The sequence below is a fragment of the Papilio xuthus genome, unplaced genomic scaffold (genome assembly GCF_000836235.2).
Source record: "Papilio xuthus unplaced genomic scaffold, Pxut_1.1 DF828177.1, whole genome shotgun sequence".
Taxonomy (NCBI): domain Eukaryota; kingdom Metazoa; phylum Arthropoda; class Insecta; order Lepidoptera; family Papilionidae; genus Papilio; species Papilio xuthus.
In genome coordinates, this window is record NW_013530472.1 from 1,530,631 (window position 1) to 1,552,022 (window position 21,392).

At 34.2% G+C, this 21,392-nt stretch overlaps 2 protein-coding genes across 3 annotated transcripts in view; both read left to right on the forward strand.

Moving 5' to 3' along the window:
• Positions 1-21,392, forward strand: part of Ets65A (DNA-binding protein D-ETS-3) — a 47,065-nt gene that overhangs the window by 10,348 nt on the left and 15,325 nt on the right. The window contains exons 1-3 of one of the 2 annotated variants that reach the window (XM_013306909.1): positions 10,756-10,881; positions 13,995-14,048; positions 20,948-21,019. In XM_013306909.1, coding sequence (XP_013162363.1) covers positions 10,806-10,881; positions 13,995-14,048; positions 20,948-21,019 — 202 coding nt within the window. In that variant the 5' untranslated portion in view covers positions 10,756-10,805. Of the gene's footprint in view, positions 1-10,755; positions 10,882-13,994; positions 14,049-20,947; positions 21,020-21,392 lie in introns of those variants that run through there. The other variant, XM_013306908.1, reaches the window with a different exon arrangement.
• LOC106113865 (IQ and AAA domain-containing protein 1) lies at positions 1,072-3,906 on the forward strand. The gene has a single exon (XM_013306907.1). It carries the CDS (start codon positions 1,164-1,166, stop codon positions 3,864-3,866), a length of 2,703 nt encoding a protein of 900 aa, XP_013162361.1. The 5' UTR covers positions 1,072-1,163; the 3' UTR covers positions 3,867-3,906.

Sequence of the window (21,392 nt, forward strand, 5' to 3'; positions counted from 1 at the left end):
TCATAAATAAAATAGGACCTATCGATACCGATAGTGTTCTATCACCGCCCTAACTTTATATTTCCCGAAGTATCGGATCGTAATGATTACAAGTATGCTAATAGGGCGACAGTCGCGACACCAGTTTTAAGATTACGAACTATCAAAGCTCGACGATCCCTTTAGTCCAACCCCCGACAGGCTTTATTGACCGAGACAGAGTTAACAAAATAAATGGCTTAAATTCTACACCCGTAATGAATACATAGGAGGGATACTGAGTAAATCATTGTTACGTTGCATTTTGGGCGATGCTGTTTAAGCCAGTGGCCCAAATTACCAACGAATAGCGATTTTTCTGAATATCAATTTCTGAAGAGATATTTCATGAAATCACGCAAAGTAACCTTTAAAAAGAAGTTATTAGTAATGCTATATCATTTAGTATTTTTTTTATTACCTATCATGATTGCTGTTTTATGAATTTTTACCTATATAATTATATTGCACCCTTTAATTTCTTGACGTACAGTACAGTTTATTATTTAACAGTTAAATTAATATTGTTATAAACTATTGTGCAAGATACCCAAATATAGACGTTTTCAGTGTTATAACAATTTCTTATTGTCTGTCTTAAAAAAAAACCACCAAAAACTACTCTATTGAAATCGCTACCACTTATGACTTGCGGTGTGTCACAAGCGGCACGCGCCGGCCGGATACAGTCGCGGAGCGCGTGCGTCGTCGTTACTGACGCTCAATGGAACGCGCGGAGGCGCACTTAAAACATTTTTATTGTGAGCGAGGGTTGAAGCGTCATTGTCGACCCACCCCCAACTCACAAGTAACATATCTCGTAATAACCAATGATAAGAAACATTCGTCTCAATTCAATATGTTATGTTAAATGTAGTATATGGTGTCAAACTTTACAAACGCTAAAATAACTGACTATATTTCATAGTTCACAGTATTTAGTTACAAAATTACAAACTTACAAAATTAAAATACGGCGTGGGAAGTTTTTTACTCTATAAGACTTATTTCAAGAAGTAAAATGACATCCTGTGACATAATTGTCATTGAACACTGTCATGGTTTTATTTAAGTGTACCAGATAATAATTATAAATTACTGTTTAATGAAGTCAAAATTTAGATTCAAACAAAGTAAATTTAAAAATGGCCAGCAAAGAATATTACGAACGATGGTTGAAAATAAAAGACGATTTCGAAAAAGCCTTAGCCGCGGATCAGAAGATCCAAGACTTAGCATCAGACAACATAGGTATTAAACCTCAAGCCACGGCAATAGAAATAGTTGCAAGAGTGTACTCTCAGTATTGTATACTGTATAACAGATTATGTGAATGCTATGACCAAATGGATCAAGTACAAAGACGTCCATTCATAAGACAAATTATTGACACTGTAACTTGTCGTTTACTGGAATTAAAAGCATCGCTAGAAACTGTTGAAGCTTTTGAATATACATATACCGATAACGCCCTAAAGCAAATGCTCATTATACCCCAAGACGTGGAAATACTTTGTCCATTTTTCTATCCATTTGAAATTAGGCAAAAAGAAATGCAATATATCATCGATCAAATTTTCGCCGGCAATCGTATCGGTGATCCCACACCGACACAATCAGAATTGGAACTCAAAGAACAACAACGCTTAGAAGAAGAAATGAGATTAAGGGAAGAGAAAGAAGAAGAAATAAGACGAAAACTGGCACTTGGTGAAGACGTTCAATCCATACATTCAGAAGTGCTGAGTCCCGAAGAGATGGAGAAACGGAGGTTAGAAGAAGAATATAACAGACATGTAAACAACATTCAACGAATGGAACGGTCGAGAAATATTGTAAGACAAAATGCTAAGAAAGTGAATAAAGATAAGGCTTTATATTTGGAGCTTGCAGGTCTTAAAAAACCAGAAGCTTCGCCATATATGAAAGAAAGGGCCGCTGCTCTTATTAAAACGATTTATAAGCGATTCATGGAAATTAAGCGAGAGCAAAAACGAGAAAATCTGTTAAAAGAAAAACTTCAAATGATTATAATCTCACAACCTAAGCCATCAGCAAAAACAGAGTTAAGGAGAGTAGAAGAGATACGCCGAAGTTATAGACAAAAATATCATGAGACGTGGCTAGAAGATCATATCAAAGAAAAAGCGCGCATTTTACAAATCAAAGAAGGCCATATAATGGACGATATTACCAGCGAAATTAGGGAGTGGTTTAGGGTGTGGTATAACAAAGTCCGTACATTTGATGAGTTTCCGTGGCCTGAAGAGGGCGGATCAATCTTAGTTGTAAAAGGAGAAACATTTACGATAGAAGAATATATTGAATATCGAGCTAAAGAAGATAAACGTCTTAAAGAAGAAGCTGGTAATCCAAAGACAAAACAACAAATTAAAGCAGAAAAATTGGAAGCTAAACTTGAACAAAGACGAATAGAGAAAGAAGCATTGGAAAAGGAGAAAAAAAGATTTAGTGATTATAGAAAATCAAGACTCAATCCAGCTAACGATCCAGGTGTCTATTTGTCTGTAGGTAAACAATTTGAAAGGCTACGGGAAGCGTGGAAAGATTATCAAATACAATGGAGAAATATTGATGTACCAGATCCTCCCTTAGAGGTAATTAAAGGTTACATAAGGGAGTTACTTATAGGTACTGCTTATCAAGAAGTACATTTACAATTGCGGCCCATTGTGGATGAGATGATGAGATTAGAACTAGAACAGTTAAAGGTGTCGCTCAAAAATGATTACAATGTGGCTGGTATCAGCAAGCCTCCTCAAAGTGAAAAAAGGAAAAAACCGAGGAAACCTAGAGTACCGAAACCAGAAAAAATACCTCCAGCTAGAATGTTTCAAGAATTATTCGACGAAGGCATCATTAAGCAGCATAAGCGTCTAACCATTGATGATTTTTGGGGCGACAGAAACTATGCTGCGGCTGATATGAGAGCAATTGAATGGACACCGACGTTCCCACCGCCATGCATAGGTGATGTTCGAGAACAAATAAGAATTCGTTGTTTGTTAACACTTGGATCTTCATGTCGCAATGCAAACCGTTCAATACTTCTGGTAGGACCCAAAGGTTCGGGAAAGAAAACGCTCGTTTATGCTTTGGCAACTGAGACCAATTCAATTTTAATAGATCTTTCACCATTTAATGTGTATAACAAATACCCAGGTCCAAAAAACTTTAAAAAAATGTTTAATTTAATTAACAAAGTGAGCAGACTAATGCAACCCACTATAATTTTAATTTCGGACGCTGACAAAATTTTTTATAAGAAAGTACCACCTGAAGAAAAAATGTTTGACCCGACACGATTACAAAAAGACTTATTCAAGGAAATTGTAAAACCCCTATCAGATAAAGACAAAATTCTAGTAATTGGTACATCGTCAGAACCTTGGTTATCGAGAGGAGCCCTGATGTTGAAGGCATTTTCATCAATGATCATGTTTCCTAGAAGTGACTACGGCAGCATATCGTTAATATTAAAAAAAGTCCTGATGAAATACCACGGCATAGATAGAGAATTTAACGTTCATTCTTTGGCACAAACACTGCGTGGTTTTGACATAAACACTATAAGGCGAGCTATAGGCACGGTGTTGGATGGTGATAGGATTGCACAATTATACTACAAACCACTGGAGCCGGCTGAAATATTAAAGGCAGCAATGAACGACAGCCAATGTAACTATATAGATCCATTTGATTATGATATGTTCACACAATGGTACCTTGCTTCTTCGCCGTGGGGAGGAGAATATGCTTACTACATGATGATGCTAGAGTCACAACTTAATTACAAGTTGAAAGAGGAAAAGAAGAAGAAAAAATAAAACTGCTATCTTTTTTTTAACACATTTTTTTTTCAATTAATTTTTATATTTCTTATTTTAGTAACAAAGTGCTGCCATATAAATGCAAATATTAAAAAATCTTGTTTATTAACTTATTTACATTTACTACATTTAGAGTACTCAAAAGAAAGTAGTTAATATCTTTGCGGTGAATATTGTGTTCTGTCGCAGACTGCAACCCTAAAATTATAAGATTTACTTTAAATTGCATTACAATTTGTAAATTGTAAATACAACTATAAATTGTTTTATGAAATACATTTTCCCAAGAACTGAAAATCTGATCCCTGAAAATCAAGTATAATTTGTCAATATTGGTTAAAAATATATTTATTACACAGACCAAATTCATAATTTAGTTCGTAATTTACTCACCTTCTGCGCTTTGGCAGCACTATCATTGCACAAAAAGCTTTTGAAGTTAGAAACAGCTCGTAAAGCGCGACCTAGTACCGTAGTAAACGCAGAGATGTCGCTGTGAAGATTGTTTTAAGGTACTTTTATTTTTATTTAAGCTTTTGACAGATGGCGCTACCACAAACATTTTAGCGATGATAAAAGAGAACATAATATTAGGATTTATTACACAATTCATATTTTTGTGGTTTTTGGCAGATCTAAAAATAATATCGAACAGTTTATTTGTATTTTTTTATTTAATGTCATAATTTAGATTGCAATTTGAAAGTTCTTAATTAATTTGATTTAAAATTATTGAAACTAATCTTATATATAAAATTCTCGTCTTGTATATAAAATTTTCGTGTCACAATTTTCGTTCCCATAATTCCCCTAAACGGCTTGACCGATTCTCGTGAAATTTTGTGAGCATATTGATTAGGTCTGAGAATCGGCCAACATCTATTTTTAATCCCGCCCGGACGGAGTCGCGGGCGACTGCTAGTATATTTATAAAATACCAAAATTGTTGTAATTAAATATTTGTTAAGGTTAGTACAGTGTAAAATTGAAATTTAAAAATATTTGTAGTATTTGTTTATAATATAGTATTATAAAATTTTTTTTTTTACAATAAAGTGGTTATGAATCGTAATAAATTAAGTAACAATATTTTTAATTCGCTTTAGAAGGATGATTGGTTTCGGTACAATTAAAATTCGTTCATTGTCATCCCTTACCGCAAACAATCTGAAGCTTCGCAATTCGTCAGTGCACCGGGGCAGCCAATAATGCCTGGTTTCCCTAAAACTGGGTCGCGGTGTCGGTGCTCGAGGAACAAAGCCCACACTGGGCTGCACCCACTACCGACTCCACTTCCCCGGATGCCGCTGTCTCCGCTCCCCGCCGCCATTTCCGTGTAGCCGGGGGAAGTTCCCCAGTTGGGGTGGGGTGACGCTTCCGTCAAGTCTGCCGCCGGCACTACAATAGATCCTTTATTTCTCCCTAACGCTAATCCAGTAGGTGATGCGATTAGAAGCATTTTAGTTGTCGCGATGTTTTTGTGGCTTTAATCTTATTAATTAAGACTAAAGACAATGATAAAAAGCGAATTAACTGTCCCTTATATACTGTCGCTATTCGATTTCTAGACGTGACAAAAAAAATATCATCATATTTGCCTCTGATATACTCTTTTTGTATGGCTATCATAAACCTTCTGTAACATTTGAGACCTATTTCCAAATCCGGGTAGAATTTATTAATGCTAGTTGAGTAAAATACATATGATTATTTCTGCAAGAAAGCAGAGTTTTTGAAAAAAATAGTTTTATTCGCTCTTAAGAAGAGCCTCTTAGTTATTCCACTTTTATATACTTTCTGTACTGAATAATAGAAAAGTTACACATTGCCTTTTGTATAGTATACGACCTTTTGTAGTGAAGAACATTTTGCATAAAAATACTTTATAGTAACGTTGTGGGTATAAGAATATTTAATCCCACTTTCCCTGGGCATAGCTAAAACGTTTAAAGTTCAGATCAGACGTACTACTTCATTAATTATATATGTAAGGTTTGTTGTATGATCAAACGATTGTTCGTAAATTACATTAGAAAATAATTAAACTTACAGAAACAGAGAGTGAGTAAATTGAAAAATAAATGTATTTTGTTTATAGACAAATCCAATATCGTACCAGCCGCTTTGCGAACGTGTGCGACTCAGACATTTGATTTGGACTTTGAACAGACGCGACGCTTTATCCCAAGTTAATTTAAAATTAATACAACCAGGCGGCGCACAGGAAATGAGCTTAGAGCCGGCGGTTGTAGGCGGGGAGGGGATGTGGAACGAAAATAGGGGAGGAGAGGGGATTGCGAAACGGGGATGGAAACGACGAATTAGCTGGAATGGTCGATATAATTTGATAACCGACGCCTATAGGCAAGAACCGAGAGAGCTTGTGGAGCACGATTGAAATTTGTTCTCTTTTTTTAAGAGTTTTCCTGTTTACTGTTGGCATGATTGTTGCCCAAGTTTATATCTGAATGGTTTGTCATCAATTTTCTATCGAAAATGTTTAGCGAGGTTTTCTTTGGATCACATCAAATAGGAGAAGAAAAACTACTGCTATTGCTTAGACAATTTTTTTACACTGTCAAAACTTCTATAACATATATTCTGGTCAAAAACATATCTGTTCGTATTTTTTTATTTATTTTTATTTTACTTATCTTTGAAGTCAATCCTGTATCTTCAAATAAACAACGATGAAGGTCGAGGAAAAAGAGGACATAATTTTCCATATTAAATTTAAATATAATTAAAATACTGATTTGAAAAAGTATAATTTTGAACTGTATTGATCACCTTGATTTTTATTTATGTAGTAAAACCGTATATGCACCTAGTAGTTGTCGCCCGCGACTCCGTCCGCATAGATTAAAAAAACACTTAATTAGTAGCCCATGTGCTCTTTCAACCTATGTTCTAACACATGCAAACATCATGACATACCTTCTAACAAACATCCAACTATCCATACATTCAAACATTCGCATTTATAATATAAATAAGTAGCAAGATTTGGATTCAGATTGTTACGGCCTTTTCCGATATAGCAAAATTAACTAACACAAAAACTGTCTAGCTTGAAACCTTACATCATCCACGTTTATATTCGGGAATATTGTGAACGTGCCTTTTATTTTCTCGTATGATTTAATTCGTTGATTAAATTAAAAAGTTAATTTAACTTTATAAATTGGTGAAAAGGATATTCCCTCTCACAGACCGGAAAACTGCTGAGACGGCACGACAGAAAACCGATGCCTTTATTGAAAAACTTTTGGTGCAAACTTTATATTATTAAGAGGTTGTTTAATGCTACGATTTATTCAATCTGTGGTAATGTAAATTATAAAAAAACTAGCTTGCGCCCATGACTCACTCCACGCGGAATTAAAAAGTATCTACATTGTGCTTTTCGAGATTATGTTCTACATCTACGACAATTTTCATCGAGATCCACTGAGCCGTTTTGCAGATACCTTCTAACAAACATCCATGTACAGTGTATGTTTGTCATCAAATCTTGCAAACTACATTTGATTCATTTCCCGGTTCCTGATTGAGTTAAAATTGGTGGCCATATAATCTTTGCAATTAAACGACACAACCGCGTCGTGTCTGAGCTCGTTTGAATGACAATTAGTTTGATTTTTATTTTTGTTCAACAAGACTGTAATAAAAGCTGTTTTTAACAAGTATTTTTCTTTTATTTTTAATCATGAAACGGATTTTTTAATTACATTTATTGTAATGACTTTAGACTCCTCGAGTTGATCTAATTAATGTATTGTTATTTTTCACAAAAGTTTCAATATGAATATTAATTTTGCATTGTTTTAGCGAGAAATATTTTTTGCAATAAAGATAAAATTTATTTTATTTGCAGCAGTTTCAATTAAAGTATAATTAAACTAAAACACTTCACCTTGTACATTGAATGTTGATCTAATATTAACAAATTAAAAGTCCAAGGCTTTAATCTGCGTCCGCCCGCCCTGGCGGAACGGCAACGCGTCGACCGGAAGTGAGAGGGACGGCAACGTCGCAACGCCATCGATCACGGCACGCACACACGGGCACTAAGCTATACACACCGACACCCGCACTCACACTAACAACTCTCGTTTTTTTTTGAGTCGTTAAAATTTTAGATTCCCTGACACTTGGAGATGCAATATATTGCTTGCCTAAGCTGTGAACAGAATAAAACTTTGACTTTAAATAAAAATTTAAGAGTTCGTTTTAAACATTTATATACCAGTTTCGTAATTTCTTTCTTTAAGGTAATATCATTTTATGACGACTAGTTATGTCGTTCTGAGTATCTTTTGATAAATATTTGAAAAACAATACCGAAACAAACAGACCGTTTAAATATAAAAAACTAAAGTTTCTTTTTTATTTCACAGAATAATGATTTTAAAGCACAAATCAAACTTATGATTTATAATTTATTTAGAAATACATCTTATCTGTATTTTGAAGAAACATTTTTACTTTAAAGATATTCATTTCAAAGCACGGTTAAAATCAACGTTGCCTCCGGAGCTTCATTGCTATAGAGATTGCAACATTTCAAAGAGGATTTCATTAAGGCTGCAGAGCGCTGTGCCTTCTTTTTCTTATTGCCACCGAGCTAGACGTTGGAGGCTGCACATTTTTTTTATTTTCAATCCAGTTTGTCGCGATTAGATTGAATCTCTTCGTATCTATAGACTAGTAAAATGTAGTCACTCTGTTCAATTTTTCATATTGCCAACTAGAACATAGCAAGCACTACATAATTTTAATAATGTTTTGTTGTAACTTTTGTCTCATTGTTTTTCATCATATGTATTTGTCAAATGATTTGATAGTATGTGGCTTTATTTGCCACTTTTGTCTTTATTAGAAATGTTGTATTTTAAATATTTTAATGAAAATAGAAATTTGACTTTCAAGGCTTTTAACATTGGCAATTTTGCGTAAATTAAAAAATTAAATATGAAACACAATATTATTGAATCTGAGTTTCAATAGGAATATGAGTAAGAAGATAATTTGATAGAATACGGAATATGCATACAGATATATTAAATATAATTTTGAAGCGAAGTTCATGCAAACTATTAGAATAGCTTCAGAATTTCCAGCGCATAGCCATATCATGTCAAATTCCAACAAAGGCCAGGAAATGCGTCGTTCACACTTGTCGAAAACTCTCTCTCTGCATACGCTTTTACCTTCTGCAAAGCAAACTATAGGAATGCTATTATATGAAAGGAAATTGAAATTTATTTTTCAATAAATTCAAGAGTAAAATCTTAAATTGAATTTAAACTTAGATCGAGTGAAAAAGTGCTGCAAACAAATGCTGATTAAAAAGATGGATATTCACCGATAGAACAACATTGATAAAAAAATAATTATGTGTAAACGCTAGTAATTATTACTTAAATTCTCCCAATATATTCTTAATTAATCTTAATTAAATTGAATAATATCATAACTTAATAATCATCCTTTACAACTTATCACTTAATTCATTTAAAAATGTAATATTATTATTTCATATCATATATTAGATAACAAAAAACAATCACACAAGATTACGATAAGGTACCGGAAGTGGCTACCTGCGGTGCTAACGCCGTCAGCGATATGCCGGGGTGGCTTTGATGTATGCCGATAGTGCGTAAACATATTAGACAACGTTCCCACACCACACTATGTTACTTATTAGATGTTAGTTATGTAACTTAAAAGAAAATTAGTAATATTTTCATATTTTTGTGACAGTGCTACTGACAAGTAAATTAATGAAAAATTTATATCATCCTGAAAATGTATATTAACTCTAACTTAAACTTATTAAAACCTTTTTCATCTATCCCAAATATAAGATTGGGTTATGTATGTCATGCATTTTATTAACGTAACTCAAAAACCCTTTATTTTTATTTGGTAGATATAAAAAAGTCAAATAAATTGTGTAGACAATAGCTAACACCTGGTAACGGTACAATACGCCAAAAATTCAAGCAATTATATGGACAATCATCATAATAGGGTGCGCGAGTCTGTACCTCGGCAATTTATGAAAATAAATAAAATTCCGGCAAAACTCGACCGGCTGCCGTTCGCGCTTTGTCCTCGTTGAATTAAAAAAAACAATACGGTCTTGACAAACGAGTGTACCGATTGCGCTGACACTTCTTAACGACCTCTGACAAAAAGCTCTCGACAAAAATTTTTACTTATTTACATAGTTCCAAATAATTTCTAAACAAGTATCCTAAGGATTGTTCCCAAGTACAGTGTCTATAATCTTATCATGTTACCATTCTCTCAATAAATTTTTATTTGAGCCCATTGTATTCCCTATGTGATACATATTTTCCAAGACAGTTTTCTGCAATATGCATTAGGAATTTTTTTGGTAAAATATTTTCAGTCTGAAAAATTAAAAGATGTCAGAGCCTAAGAACATTATTTATGCACATATGAGTAAGATACAAATATGACCGTAGCTGAAGAGTATAGTCAGACCATAATAACGTTCATTGTGATCGCATGTCTGCCGTCTACCATACATGTAGACGCAAAATTCGATTTTACTCCGTAGCTTAGCTCAAGTTAAAAGCCAAGCGAGGTGGCGTAAAGCCTTCAATTTTCACCAAACCATCGTCGGATAAGCGTCTCGCTAACAGCCTGTCGCGACCCACAAAGCCTGCTGATTACCGCGCCTAGCGCCTCCTCATTATCTCCCGCCCGCCCTGTTTATTTTTCTCAGATAAAGATTAGCCAAAGTGCGGCGCCATTGGCGGGGTGCATCGTAGGGGTGCTAGGGGCGGAGCTTTAGTTCGCCTCCGCCCTCAGCGGCGCTTACAACGCGAGTATGTGGCCGGCGCCATGGGTATCGCACGTCTGAACGCTATGCGAGCGCCTACCGCCTGATCCCGCGTCATGCTTGATATCAAAGGCTCCGCCGACTACCTCAGTCGGTCCGGCACCTTTACCAACTTCTCTATGCTGTTTGCTGGTGAATATCCTATTTGTAATGTGTCGTGGTGTGGATTGTGCGTGACTTGTACAGGTTCACATCATTCCCTTGTAGAGGAATTACGTCAGCCTTTACCACGTGTCTCTAATCAATCACATTAACAACATTTATTTTTAACCATATCTCCGGTATCGTAAGTACAATGTGTTTACCATTGCAGATATTTGTTTCCATTGATCAGTCAACCTTGGGTATGTTTGTTTTTAGAATAAGCCCATTTGACAATTCTTAACGAAACACTTTTACTTTATATTTCATGTATGATATGACATAAACCACAGATATTATAGAAAATGAACAGAATAGAATTGAAAGAAGAATTAAAATGTATTTTTACATGATTCTCCAGAACCTATGGTTACGTTTTAACGGTTTTACAAGAATTTTCGCATTGTCAAAATCTTTACAAAATTTAAAAGTATTAAGTTGTGCAATGGCTCTTCATGTTCCCTCTAGCATTTTCAGAAACTTCTTTTAAAAGAGCAATAATTATGTGTTTTCCACGAGATTTCATTATTAGGCTTAGTACAATGATTTCAAAGCTCTAGTTGAAGCCCGAGGATCAAAAACCACCCCTTTAAATGTAAATAAAACGCGAAATACAAACTTATTTATCGTCGTAAAGATTAGTTCTTTTGCCAGTGGACTCTTGAAACTTTGTCCAGATCTGCTTTTCTTTTTTAAGGCTTTTAATTCATTATTTTACGTGACCCCGACTAACAAGCCATTGTAAGGTCCATTGCCACCTAAATATAGCAATTTCACTTACATTAGTGCTACGATTCACAAGACTTATAGTTCTGATTTTGAAGAGATTAAAGCATTGGTGTCCTAATTATATGTGTCTTGAATACTATGGTACCCGCGATAAAATATAATTAAGAGTGTAAAATCAAATCAAATCCTTTACTGTGTCCCCTGTTTTGTTTATTAAGTACTTACTTTGATTTAATTTAATATTTTTTAATTCAAATTACAAGAACATTTTCTATGTCTTTGCATCTAAAATAACTTCATAAGCTGCAAGTGTTTGTTGGTGAATATGACATCAACGCGATCCGTTTACCTGTGCTAAAAGATATTTTTTTAGCCACCGAATAAGTTTGCTTTCGTGAAATTTTCTTTTATTGATATTTTGTATATTTTTAAGCAACATGCCTACTATAATATACAAACCATGAGATTAATAATTCTACCTAATTAACGCCTTTTACCTTTTATTTGCTTTTCAAAAACGATAAGTAAATAGCAACCAATCACATCATATTTTTTAAGACTTTTAAATAGCTGTATTTTAAAGTCATTAAAGAAATAAAATTAAATTAATTCCGTATTAAAAGCTGTATTTTATTTATGTACAAATCTAAATGAAATTGCGGCAACACGAGTTTAATATGAATACAAGTAGCGTAGATTTCATCGACTTACAGACCCGGCCTTGCGCCGTCGGAACCCCTCAGACCCTCTCGGCTTACGTCGCCTCTACAAAGCTGTAACGAGCAACAAGGGTCTTCATCTCTTAATTGCTAACTCTTTCACACCTTTATAAGTTACCAACTGTCGCCATTTCTGTTTCACATTCTAGATTTTTAAAAGTACAGCTTTGTACTTAGGCTAAAAATAGTGCTTGTTCTTTAAAAAAAAATTAGAAAAACGGTCACAAAATGTTCATGCGGGGTCACAACTGTTTTGTATTTAATGCTGTTCTGTATATTTGATTGTAATAGATGGCATGTTAAAATTTATTTCAAAATGTATGTTGTCCAAAAGAGCGTTCGTCTTTTTATAATTATTTTGTACAACATAATAAAAGTAATGATTTTTTTACTTATGACCAAAAATTATATTTCGTATTCAGTCCTTCATAATTTACATGTTTTCGATGAATACATATAATACAATTCAGATTGTTTCGTCTTTTTACAAGTTATTAGATATTTTCCATGTCGGTTTTGAAATTAGACATTAAAAAACTTTAAAAGCCTTAGTTCTCAAATTAAACACAAAAAACCCGAATTGTGAGTTAAAAATGTACAGAATAATAAAAAAAGAATTGAAGAAGAAATAAATAAACAACAGAGCATATTGGGGCATTGTGGCTGAATAGCGTGACGGTCGAAGGCACTTTAAAAAGCCGGGCATTTCCAGTGGCGTCATGGGTCAAAACGCCCTTCTCACGTCGCAAGGGGTCACCCTTAGCCTTTATCTGACTTACCACCGCAGGGTGGAATTAGGGTGTAACTTCTGAATCGCAAGAAAATTGTTAAACAATTTAGTGCCCGATTATTATCATTGATCGTTAAAACGATTGCGTTGTCTTTTTGAATAGCATTTAATGAAGCGTAATTTTTGATATTATTTTACGTATTATTTAAATTAAGTCAATTTGAGCGTTTTTCCCTTTTACATTATTTATTAGAATATCTACGTTACATACAATATGTTATACTAGCTGTCGCCCGCGACTCCGTCTGCGCGGAACTAGAGAAAACTTATTTAATATTCTACGTGTTCTTCCATACTATGTTCTACATCTATGCCAAATTTCAGCAGGATCCGTTCAGCCGTTCTGGAAATACCTTCGAACATCCGTCCATTAAATCGAGTTTTGGTATCATGTAAACCGATAATTAATCTCGAATCTTTGCTTATATTATAACATGGAATTGTTAATACAATTGCTTCAATTTTAACAGCTTATCGTAATATCAATTGAAAAAACTAATGCATAATTAACAAAGCATTTGATATATTTTTGTATCTTAGAAGAGCGGAAAATGGAACAAAGAAATGAATACAGTATTTCTTAGAATTCTGTACCTTTACAAAGATCGAATATAGGGTTTTTAATAATGTAATGAAGCCTTCATAGTATGTACTATATTCACTATATTTCCTTACATAGTTAGACCTTAAAAGTAAATGAAATGCCTCTTAAATCGAGTGTCTCTTGAATCATCCGTATAATTGTAAATAATACAGACATGTTGCAATTTCAGACGTGGTCTTTTCGTATCCATCAAAATATTTCGATGTTGCAGCAATCTGCAATGTATATAAAAATTTATAAATTTTAATGTTTTTTTTTACAGATGCATCTTACAAGAGCACTTGGTCCACACATGCAACGTCACAGGGTTCACAAGGTATGGCATTACATTATTTACAACTAAGTAAATAAATCATAATAATAGAAGATAAAGGCCTTTGTCATGTTGTTGAAAGGCTGGTAATGATGATGAATATAATGTATCACCACCATCATCATCATCAAGCTTTGTCTGCCCTCTGGTCATATCTTTTACCAACAACATCCAAAGATATACATTAATGTGTACTATTTACTCTTTATTAAATGACAGTCCTAAGTACGATTTTGTGCAATACAACGTGCATAAAATCAAATACTTCTTTCTTTATATATTGATAGTCTAATTGAAATACCAGTTTCTAGTAATTATTAAATATGAATGAAAGATGAGATAAAGTTATCCATTTGGTGACATGATTGATTACAAAGAGCAATTGATGCGACTATGTATTGCCGGCGATCTTTGTTCTGTGCTTACTTTTGATTACATCCTTTGTTTTCCGTATCTTAGTACTAATTTAAATTTCATATTTTGAATAAAGTTTTGAACACAACATTTGAATTCTCTGAGCTCCGTACAAAAGCAACGGTCTTACATAACCCTTGAAACCAGTTCAAGGCCCTGCCGCATTTTTCTCGTTCAATGCAGTCCATGGCGCTCTCGTTTCCTACTCCAGTTTGAATATTTGAAAATGGAACAAAGTAGTAAATAATTAAAAATTAGTTTTTCATTGAATAACAATATTACCCTACAGCACTCCTGCAGGGATTCTTATATTAATACATTGTGTGATCCCTTTCAATCTCTTACAAAATATACATTACAATTAAGCGTAGCAAAGATGCTATCATATCTTGGTAATATGAAACCTGCTAATAAGATTCCATCTAAGAAAAGTTATAAAGATATAACTTACTTTTCGTACATACGTTTGTACCATTTTGTGCATGAAAATCAAAACAATGGGGCACTAAAATGGCGCACGCGTTCGGCAAGCAGGCGACGGGCGCGCGACCGGCACGCGCCGCGCCCGACACCACAATGCAAACTTAATTCTTTGATTGACAGTTACAATATTTCGGTAAGTGATGCAATATTTTGATGATTATCGTTATATAGCGTTGCGACTTTACGGAGGGAGCATTATCGCCTCGTACGCTTCGTTGCCGCGTCCCATTGTCAATGATATCCTCCAGTGTACAATATTTGTCGGATCCAAATGATTAGTATAAATTATGCCGGTAATAGCAAATTTTGTTCTGTTCTAACACTCATTTTTATTTAAAAAAACTTTATTTTATAATAAGTAAAAAGGGTTACCCTTTTTACTTATTATAAAATACATTTATAATTTACTATTAAATTATTACATCAAACAAAATAATAGACAACAAAATTCAAAGATGCACCATGTAAAAAAGTCCTTTAGATGTTTTGAAGAAGTTAATAAGCTAATACAGTGATTTGAAATAAAATTATATTTATTTGGCAAGGTCACAAAAAGCACGTTGTAAGCGGTAACTTCTATTTATTACCGAGTTGACAGATGATAGTTAAACAAAATATAAGCCGGTGTTGTTCCCCGGGGAGCGGCGCCGCGTCGGCCCGTGACGACTTGCTGCCCCCGGACAATGCTTACAAACGATTTGCCCTCTCCCTGGGGAACTATTAGAATCACTGCTATTATATTAGTGTTCAATGAACGCAAAAGCGCTATTTTAGCCTTCTATCTATATTATTTTGTTTCGACCTTATAATCTAATTAAAGACAAAATAATAAAACTGTAGTCAACGGTATGAATCCTAACCCATTTTCATTCCTCTTTTACATAAGTTTAATGCTCAGATTATAAAAATGTCTCTTAAGGTTAAAACCATTTCGACATTTGTAACATGTTGACAATTTTAACACAATTGTGATTTTTGATGAATCGTTTCGAAGACTGATGAAAGTGTTGAAATTGAGGGTCAACTAATAATTCAAGTCTCATACAAAGCGCTTTATAAGGACTTAGAAACGCAAACAAAATTCCTGCGGCGTAAAAGTTAGGTAACAAAGCAATAGATTCAATGTTTAAATTAAATTCTAATTAAAATCACTATTTAACACTATATCATATAATATTATAGTTTTATCGAGAGATCAAATAATACACCCTCAGAGCAGACCCCTCGCAATTTCACCCCAGCGACTTTCAAAATGACCTATAAATAATCAAGCTACAACTTTATTTAAACTTAACGACATTAATTAACTTAGATTTGTTAGGTGACGCCCATAATTAATATTCTGAGCGTTTTGAACAATGTCTTATAACACCGAATTATAATCATGACAAATACAAAGCGTTGAACAACGAACAAAGTTTAGATTAGTTTAGACAAGTTACTGCGTTTGAAACCACTAAGTAGGTATAGGTGAGTTCTTAAATTTCTCAAATTTAATTTTAACATCCAGACATAATATAAAATAGAAAAAGGAGATATAGTAAATAGTACTTTTGATTTCATTGTATTTAATATTGTGTTGGAAATACAAAGAAATATGACTGTTACCTAATTCCGATTCGATGCCTTTAACTGAAATCAACACAGCTACTTTTAATAATCAGCTATCATTTTGTACTTTACTAACATATAAAAACAATATATATTATATAAGATTAAACAGCACTCGGACAGCACCACAGATTAATAAGGACGTGTACCTTAACACGCAAAAGAACAACTTAACCCAAAAAATAAACCGATATTTTCGAGGGAAAACCGACTGTAAGTAAATGAACCTAGCGGTGGCTTCGAAAATTACCTAAAAGTAGCTTATGGTTCAACTCTCTTCTTGCTTACATAGATTACAATGAGTGCGATAAGGATAGATGTTAAGGAAAACCGCTTTAAGCGTTGGGAGAAGCCGTAAGCGCCCCCATTGTTTTGCGTGCTACGGAGCGTAAACGTGCTATACGTATAGAGAAAGCAAGAGCTGTAATTTGAAATGAAAATCGGGACGTTCTGACGGTAGGGGACGTTAACGTACTTTTTCATAGAGACGCCTTAATCGAGTCGCTTCACTAAAGCAACTAACTCGCTTTGGTGCGTTCTGTCACTGTCGATATGAAATTTCAATTGCAGCAACAACAGTATATAGCGTTGATTAAAACTTTTGTCCTTAGTATCGCTTGCAAAAATACAAAATCCTAAGCCTAGAAGTAAGCCAAAGTTATATTAAAAAATGGAGACGTATAATAGCATCAATATAGTCAATTAAATATTTGACAATATTATGCACATGCTAACAAGTTAAAGTAGTGGTTCTTTTTTATATCATAAAGTGGCAAACGAGCGAGCGGCCACCTGAAATAGCTGAAATAGCGAAGTGACCGTTGTCCATAGACATACGCAATTGCATATGCGTTGCCTACCTTTAATCGACGGAGGAGAGGATGCACAGAAAGAAAATATTTTTCCTTGTATTATTGTATAGTTAATTAATAAACGTTGGTTTCTCAGCCTAAAATCTATTTATAAAAGTATCGTCATCTCTGTCATTATCACTAACAAAACAAATACAGTCGGCGTCATATAGATCGTAACAGACAAGATATGCAAATATATAGGTACATCAAAAGTAATCAATTATATCGGTACAACAAAAGTCCTCAAAATAATAGATACATTCACCCTGCTCAAATACATCGGTACATACACAGCGTCAAATATATGAGTACATGCAAGATGCTCATAAATATCGTAGCAGCCACAGCGTCATAAGTAACGAAGCAGTCAAGGTGCGCAAAAATATCGGTACATTTGACAAAATTGAACTCTATCTCTATATACTTGTGATACAATTTGGAATAAACTACTTCTGTTACATTCATTTGACACTTTGCATCAAACCATTTTTCAAAATTTACTAAAAGTATTCGACGCGGATGACAGATATTAGGTAGATAAAACCAACATCAAATTTAAGTTTGTCATCATATATGCTAGTTTAGTCTCGTGGCCTTACCGTTCGCCGCCGTTGGTACGTAAGGTCGGCGGTTCAAATCCCAAGCCACTATTTTATTTTTTGCTATTTAAACTTTTTAATTTTAATATGGAAGCACATGTAATTAAACTCTATCGCCGTAGTTATTAGGTACTTTTTGATATTGCCTTGGACTAATGAGTTTGACCGTTAAAGTACTTTTCTATTTCAAACAAAAATGAAGAAGATAAAGCGATGCTATTGGCATGTAATTTGTTTATTACTCATGTTTGTTAAACTTGTACCGGTAAAAATAACACTTTTACTTTTACCTTTTACTGATACTGATTATATTTAAGAAACAAAGAAAAAAAACTGAATGTCAATATCCAAACTACATCAAATTTTTGGTCGATTGCAATAAACATTCCAGTGTGCGTGGGCGCGCACACATATGTAGATAACACTTGTACGTATAGTACCATTCTTAAAACCGGCAAAGACAATCCACGTTCCGACCACTCACTTCACCCGCGATGGTCTGACCTAATTGTTGTTAACTTTATTTAAATTTCTTTCTACCCGACAGCGAAAATTATAAAAAAAAATTGTCGAGCAAAATTTTACACTACCAAATTTTTACTGGTTATGAAAAAATAACCCCGTGATTGATAAAATGAAAAAAAAGTAGCCTGAGATTCGAACCGGTAAACTTACATATGCGCCAATCTAGTATTATATATATTGTGACAAGGCAAAATTTGATATTAGTTAATACGTATCTGTCATATTCGGCGTGACAAACTTTTATATTTAAGCGTTATGACAGGAGAAGAAAAATATTGGGTTGCCCAGTAAGTTCGTGCCGCTTTATAAGGAAAATTGAAACCCTGTTTTCTTAAATTTTTGGAAATGTTTTTAAATTATATTGGTACGACTCTATACCTAAAACGTCTTTTATTATTGGATAACATTTTAAAAATTAGTTTTTATCTCAACCAATGAAATGAAATTATTCACAATATAGAAATTTTTGTGACGTTTGATAATGGTGGAAATCCGAAAATGAATCCACTTCAGCTACCGTCTATTGTAAGCTTTATATCGAAAATCAGAACGAACTTTCCGGACAACCTATAATGTTAATACAAAGTGTCAAATGAATGTAACAGAAGTAGTTTATTCCAAATTGTATCACAAGTATATAGAGATAGAGTTCAATTTTGTCAAATGTACCGATATTTTTGCGCACCTTGACTGCTTCGTTACTTATGACGCTGTGGCTGCTACGATATTTATGAGCATCTTGCATGTACTCATATATTTGACGCTGTGTATGTACCGATGTATTTGAGCAGGGTGAATGTATCTATTATTTTGAGGACTTTTGTTGTACCGATATAATTGAATACTTTTGGTGTACCTATATATTTGCATATCTTGTCTGTGACGATCTATATGACGCTGACTGTACAACAATATGTTTTTAACGGGGATTTTGGTTTTAGAAACCCACGGTTATGTCGTTATAACTCTTGATACAATAACATGTCATCATAATATGTCATAGTAAGATTTTACAGAACATTTGCCAAAAAAAATGACGTAACAGCGTTGCTAATAACAACTACAGCTGCAGTCTGATGACTTTAATTAAGTTGTGTAACGTAACAGGCTTCCTGCATTTCCCTTTGGTGTGCAAACATCGCCGGGGGCAACTGCCATCCGACAAACGGCCCGACGCCTTGCACAAACAGCTTTACACCAAGAGCCTTTGATCTGTCACTGGATCGACTGCGGTATGCCCCCGGCCAATTTACACGCTTTTATAACTTAAGACCAACTTTCAAACTGTCATCATCCGCTAAACCGCATCGGGTTATGACAGAGGTGTTGTTGGAATTGATTTAACCGATAAATGAATTTAGCAGAACTTTGAAGTCATATTAATTTAACCATGATTCTCACTCCCAAAACACTGGTACATTGCTATCTCAGGTTTTCAATGGGAATAGGAAAGATGAAATTCCTGATTAGAGACGCCGTTCGGATATAAAAAAAATGTAGAATAAATTATTACATAAAACATTTTTAAGAAAATATAAAGCAGATTCTGAGGTTTCTCAAGAAACGATAGCCAACTAAAGTATCGTATGTCATTTGATCGATGCAGTATTGGAATAGTGTGTACACTAGGGGATAGCTAACATATCATATTGGTGGTCTATTTTGAAAAAAAAACTGTGAATAACTATTTACTATTTCCCAAAAAAAATCATACAAAAACTTTTAAAATGAAATAAGTAAAGTTATCTCACGAATAAAGAATCCAGAAACGTTCCACTACAGATTGCATCATAACCACCCCAAATTCAAAGACGCGTAGTTCATAGAATCAAAAATACACCCGAAATCAAAAGAACTTTCCAGATTGTTGCTCTAACACTAACAACGCGTGAAATCTTATTGAGAGCTTCAAAGAGATCTAATTCACGATTGAGTAGATGCAGTCTAAAATGCTCTCTAAGTTCGATCACGAAGGTTGCAATTGCAATAGCTCACACTCCTTAGTCGCCCACGGCATTGTTCGCCCCCAAAGATGCGGCCAATATTATCTGCAGCGATTTGAAGCCCCGAAGCGATCTGATGAGGCTGTCGTGTTAATTTTGAGGGTATCTGACCTCGTTTGCACATACAAAGAGCTACTGGTAAATTATTATGTTAAAAAGAACAAAGGAATATTCAGGATTACTTTAATTTAAGAGTAGTATCTAGAATAGTAACCGTCTGTGGAATTATTTTTCTACACTGGTATTTCTAAATCAATACTTAGAGCTCTCGTTCTACCAAACCTTTAAGAAATTCTCGCTTTTTCCTTATTATTTGGCAGCGCATCTCCAGTTTTTCTGGTACTGGGGATACTTTTCTGTTCCTTAGATTTATTATAAAAATCAATAAGTAACATCTGTTCGCATTGTTCCAGGCTATGGCACCAACTCATTGTCAGCGATGTCGAAATCGACACTGGATGCTCACTCCCACCTGCGCCAGCCAGGTAAGTGATAAATTGCAACTTTATTTATAATAAAAAAAAATTGGTAAAATTAAAGAATTAAGTAACGACCCATAAAATACAAATAAAACAATTACACTTACAAAATGTGACGCTGTGAGAATTGTTCACTTTTGTTGGAGTCCGTAAACAAAACGCCTTGTGGAAAAAAAAATGTAAAGTGGATTTTCAAAGACGATGTTAAACGAAGTATGAATCCAAAGGTTATTTGCGCAGTTCGGGCATATGTTTGTTGACTACGGTCAGTTAGTCATCGCACAGCTTTATTTGTCTCCGACCCCATTGTTCGGACAGTCATAATTTGACTTTGAATAACATTAAGAATAATGTTTGAACATGAAATTTCAAATCACAG

Excerpts from the sequence above, each read along its gene's own strand:
- LOC106113865 (XM_013306907.1), top strand. The coding sequence starts at position 1,164 with ATGGCCAGCAAAGAATATTACGAACGATGGTTGAAAATAAAAGACGAT.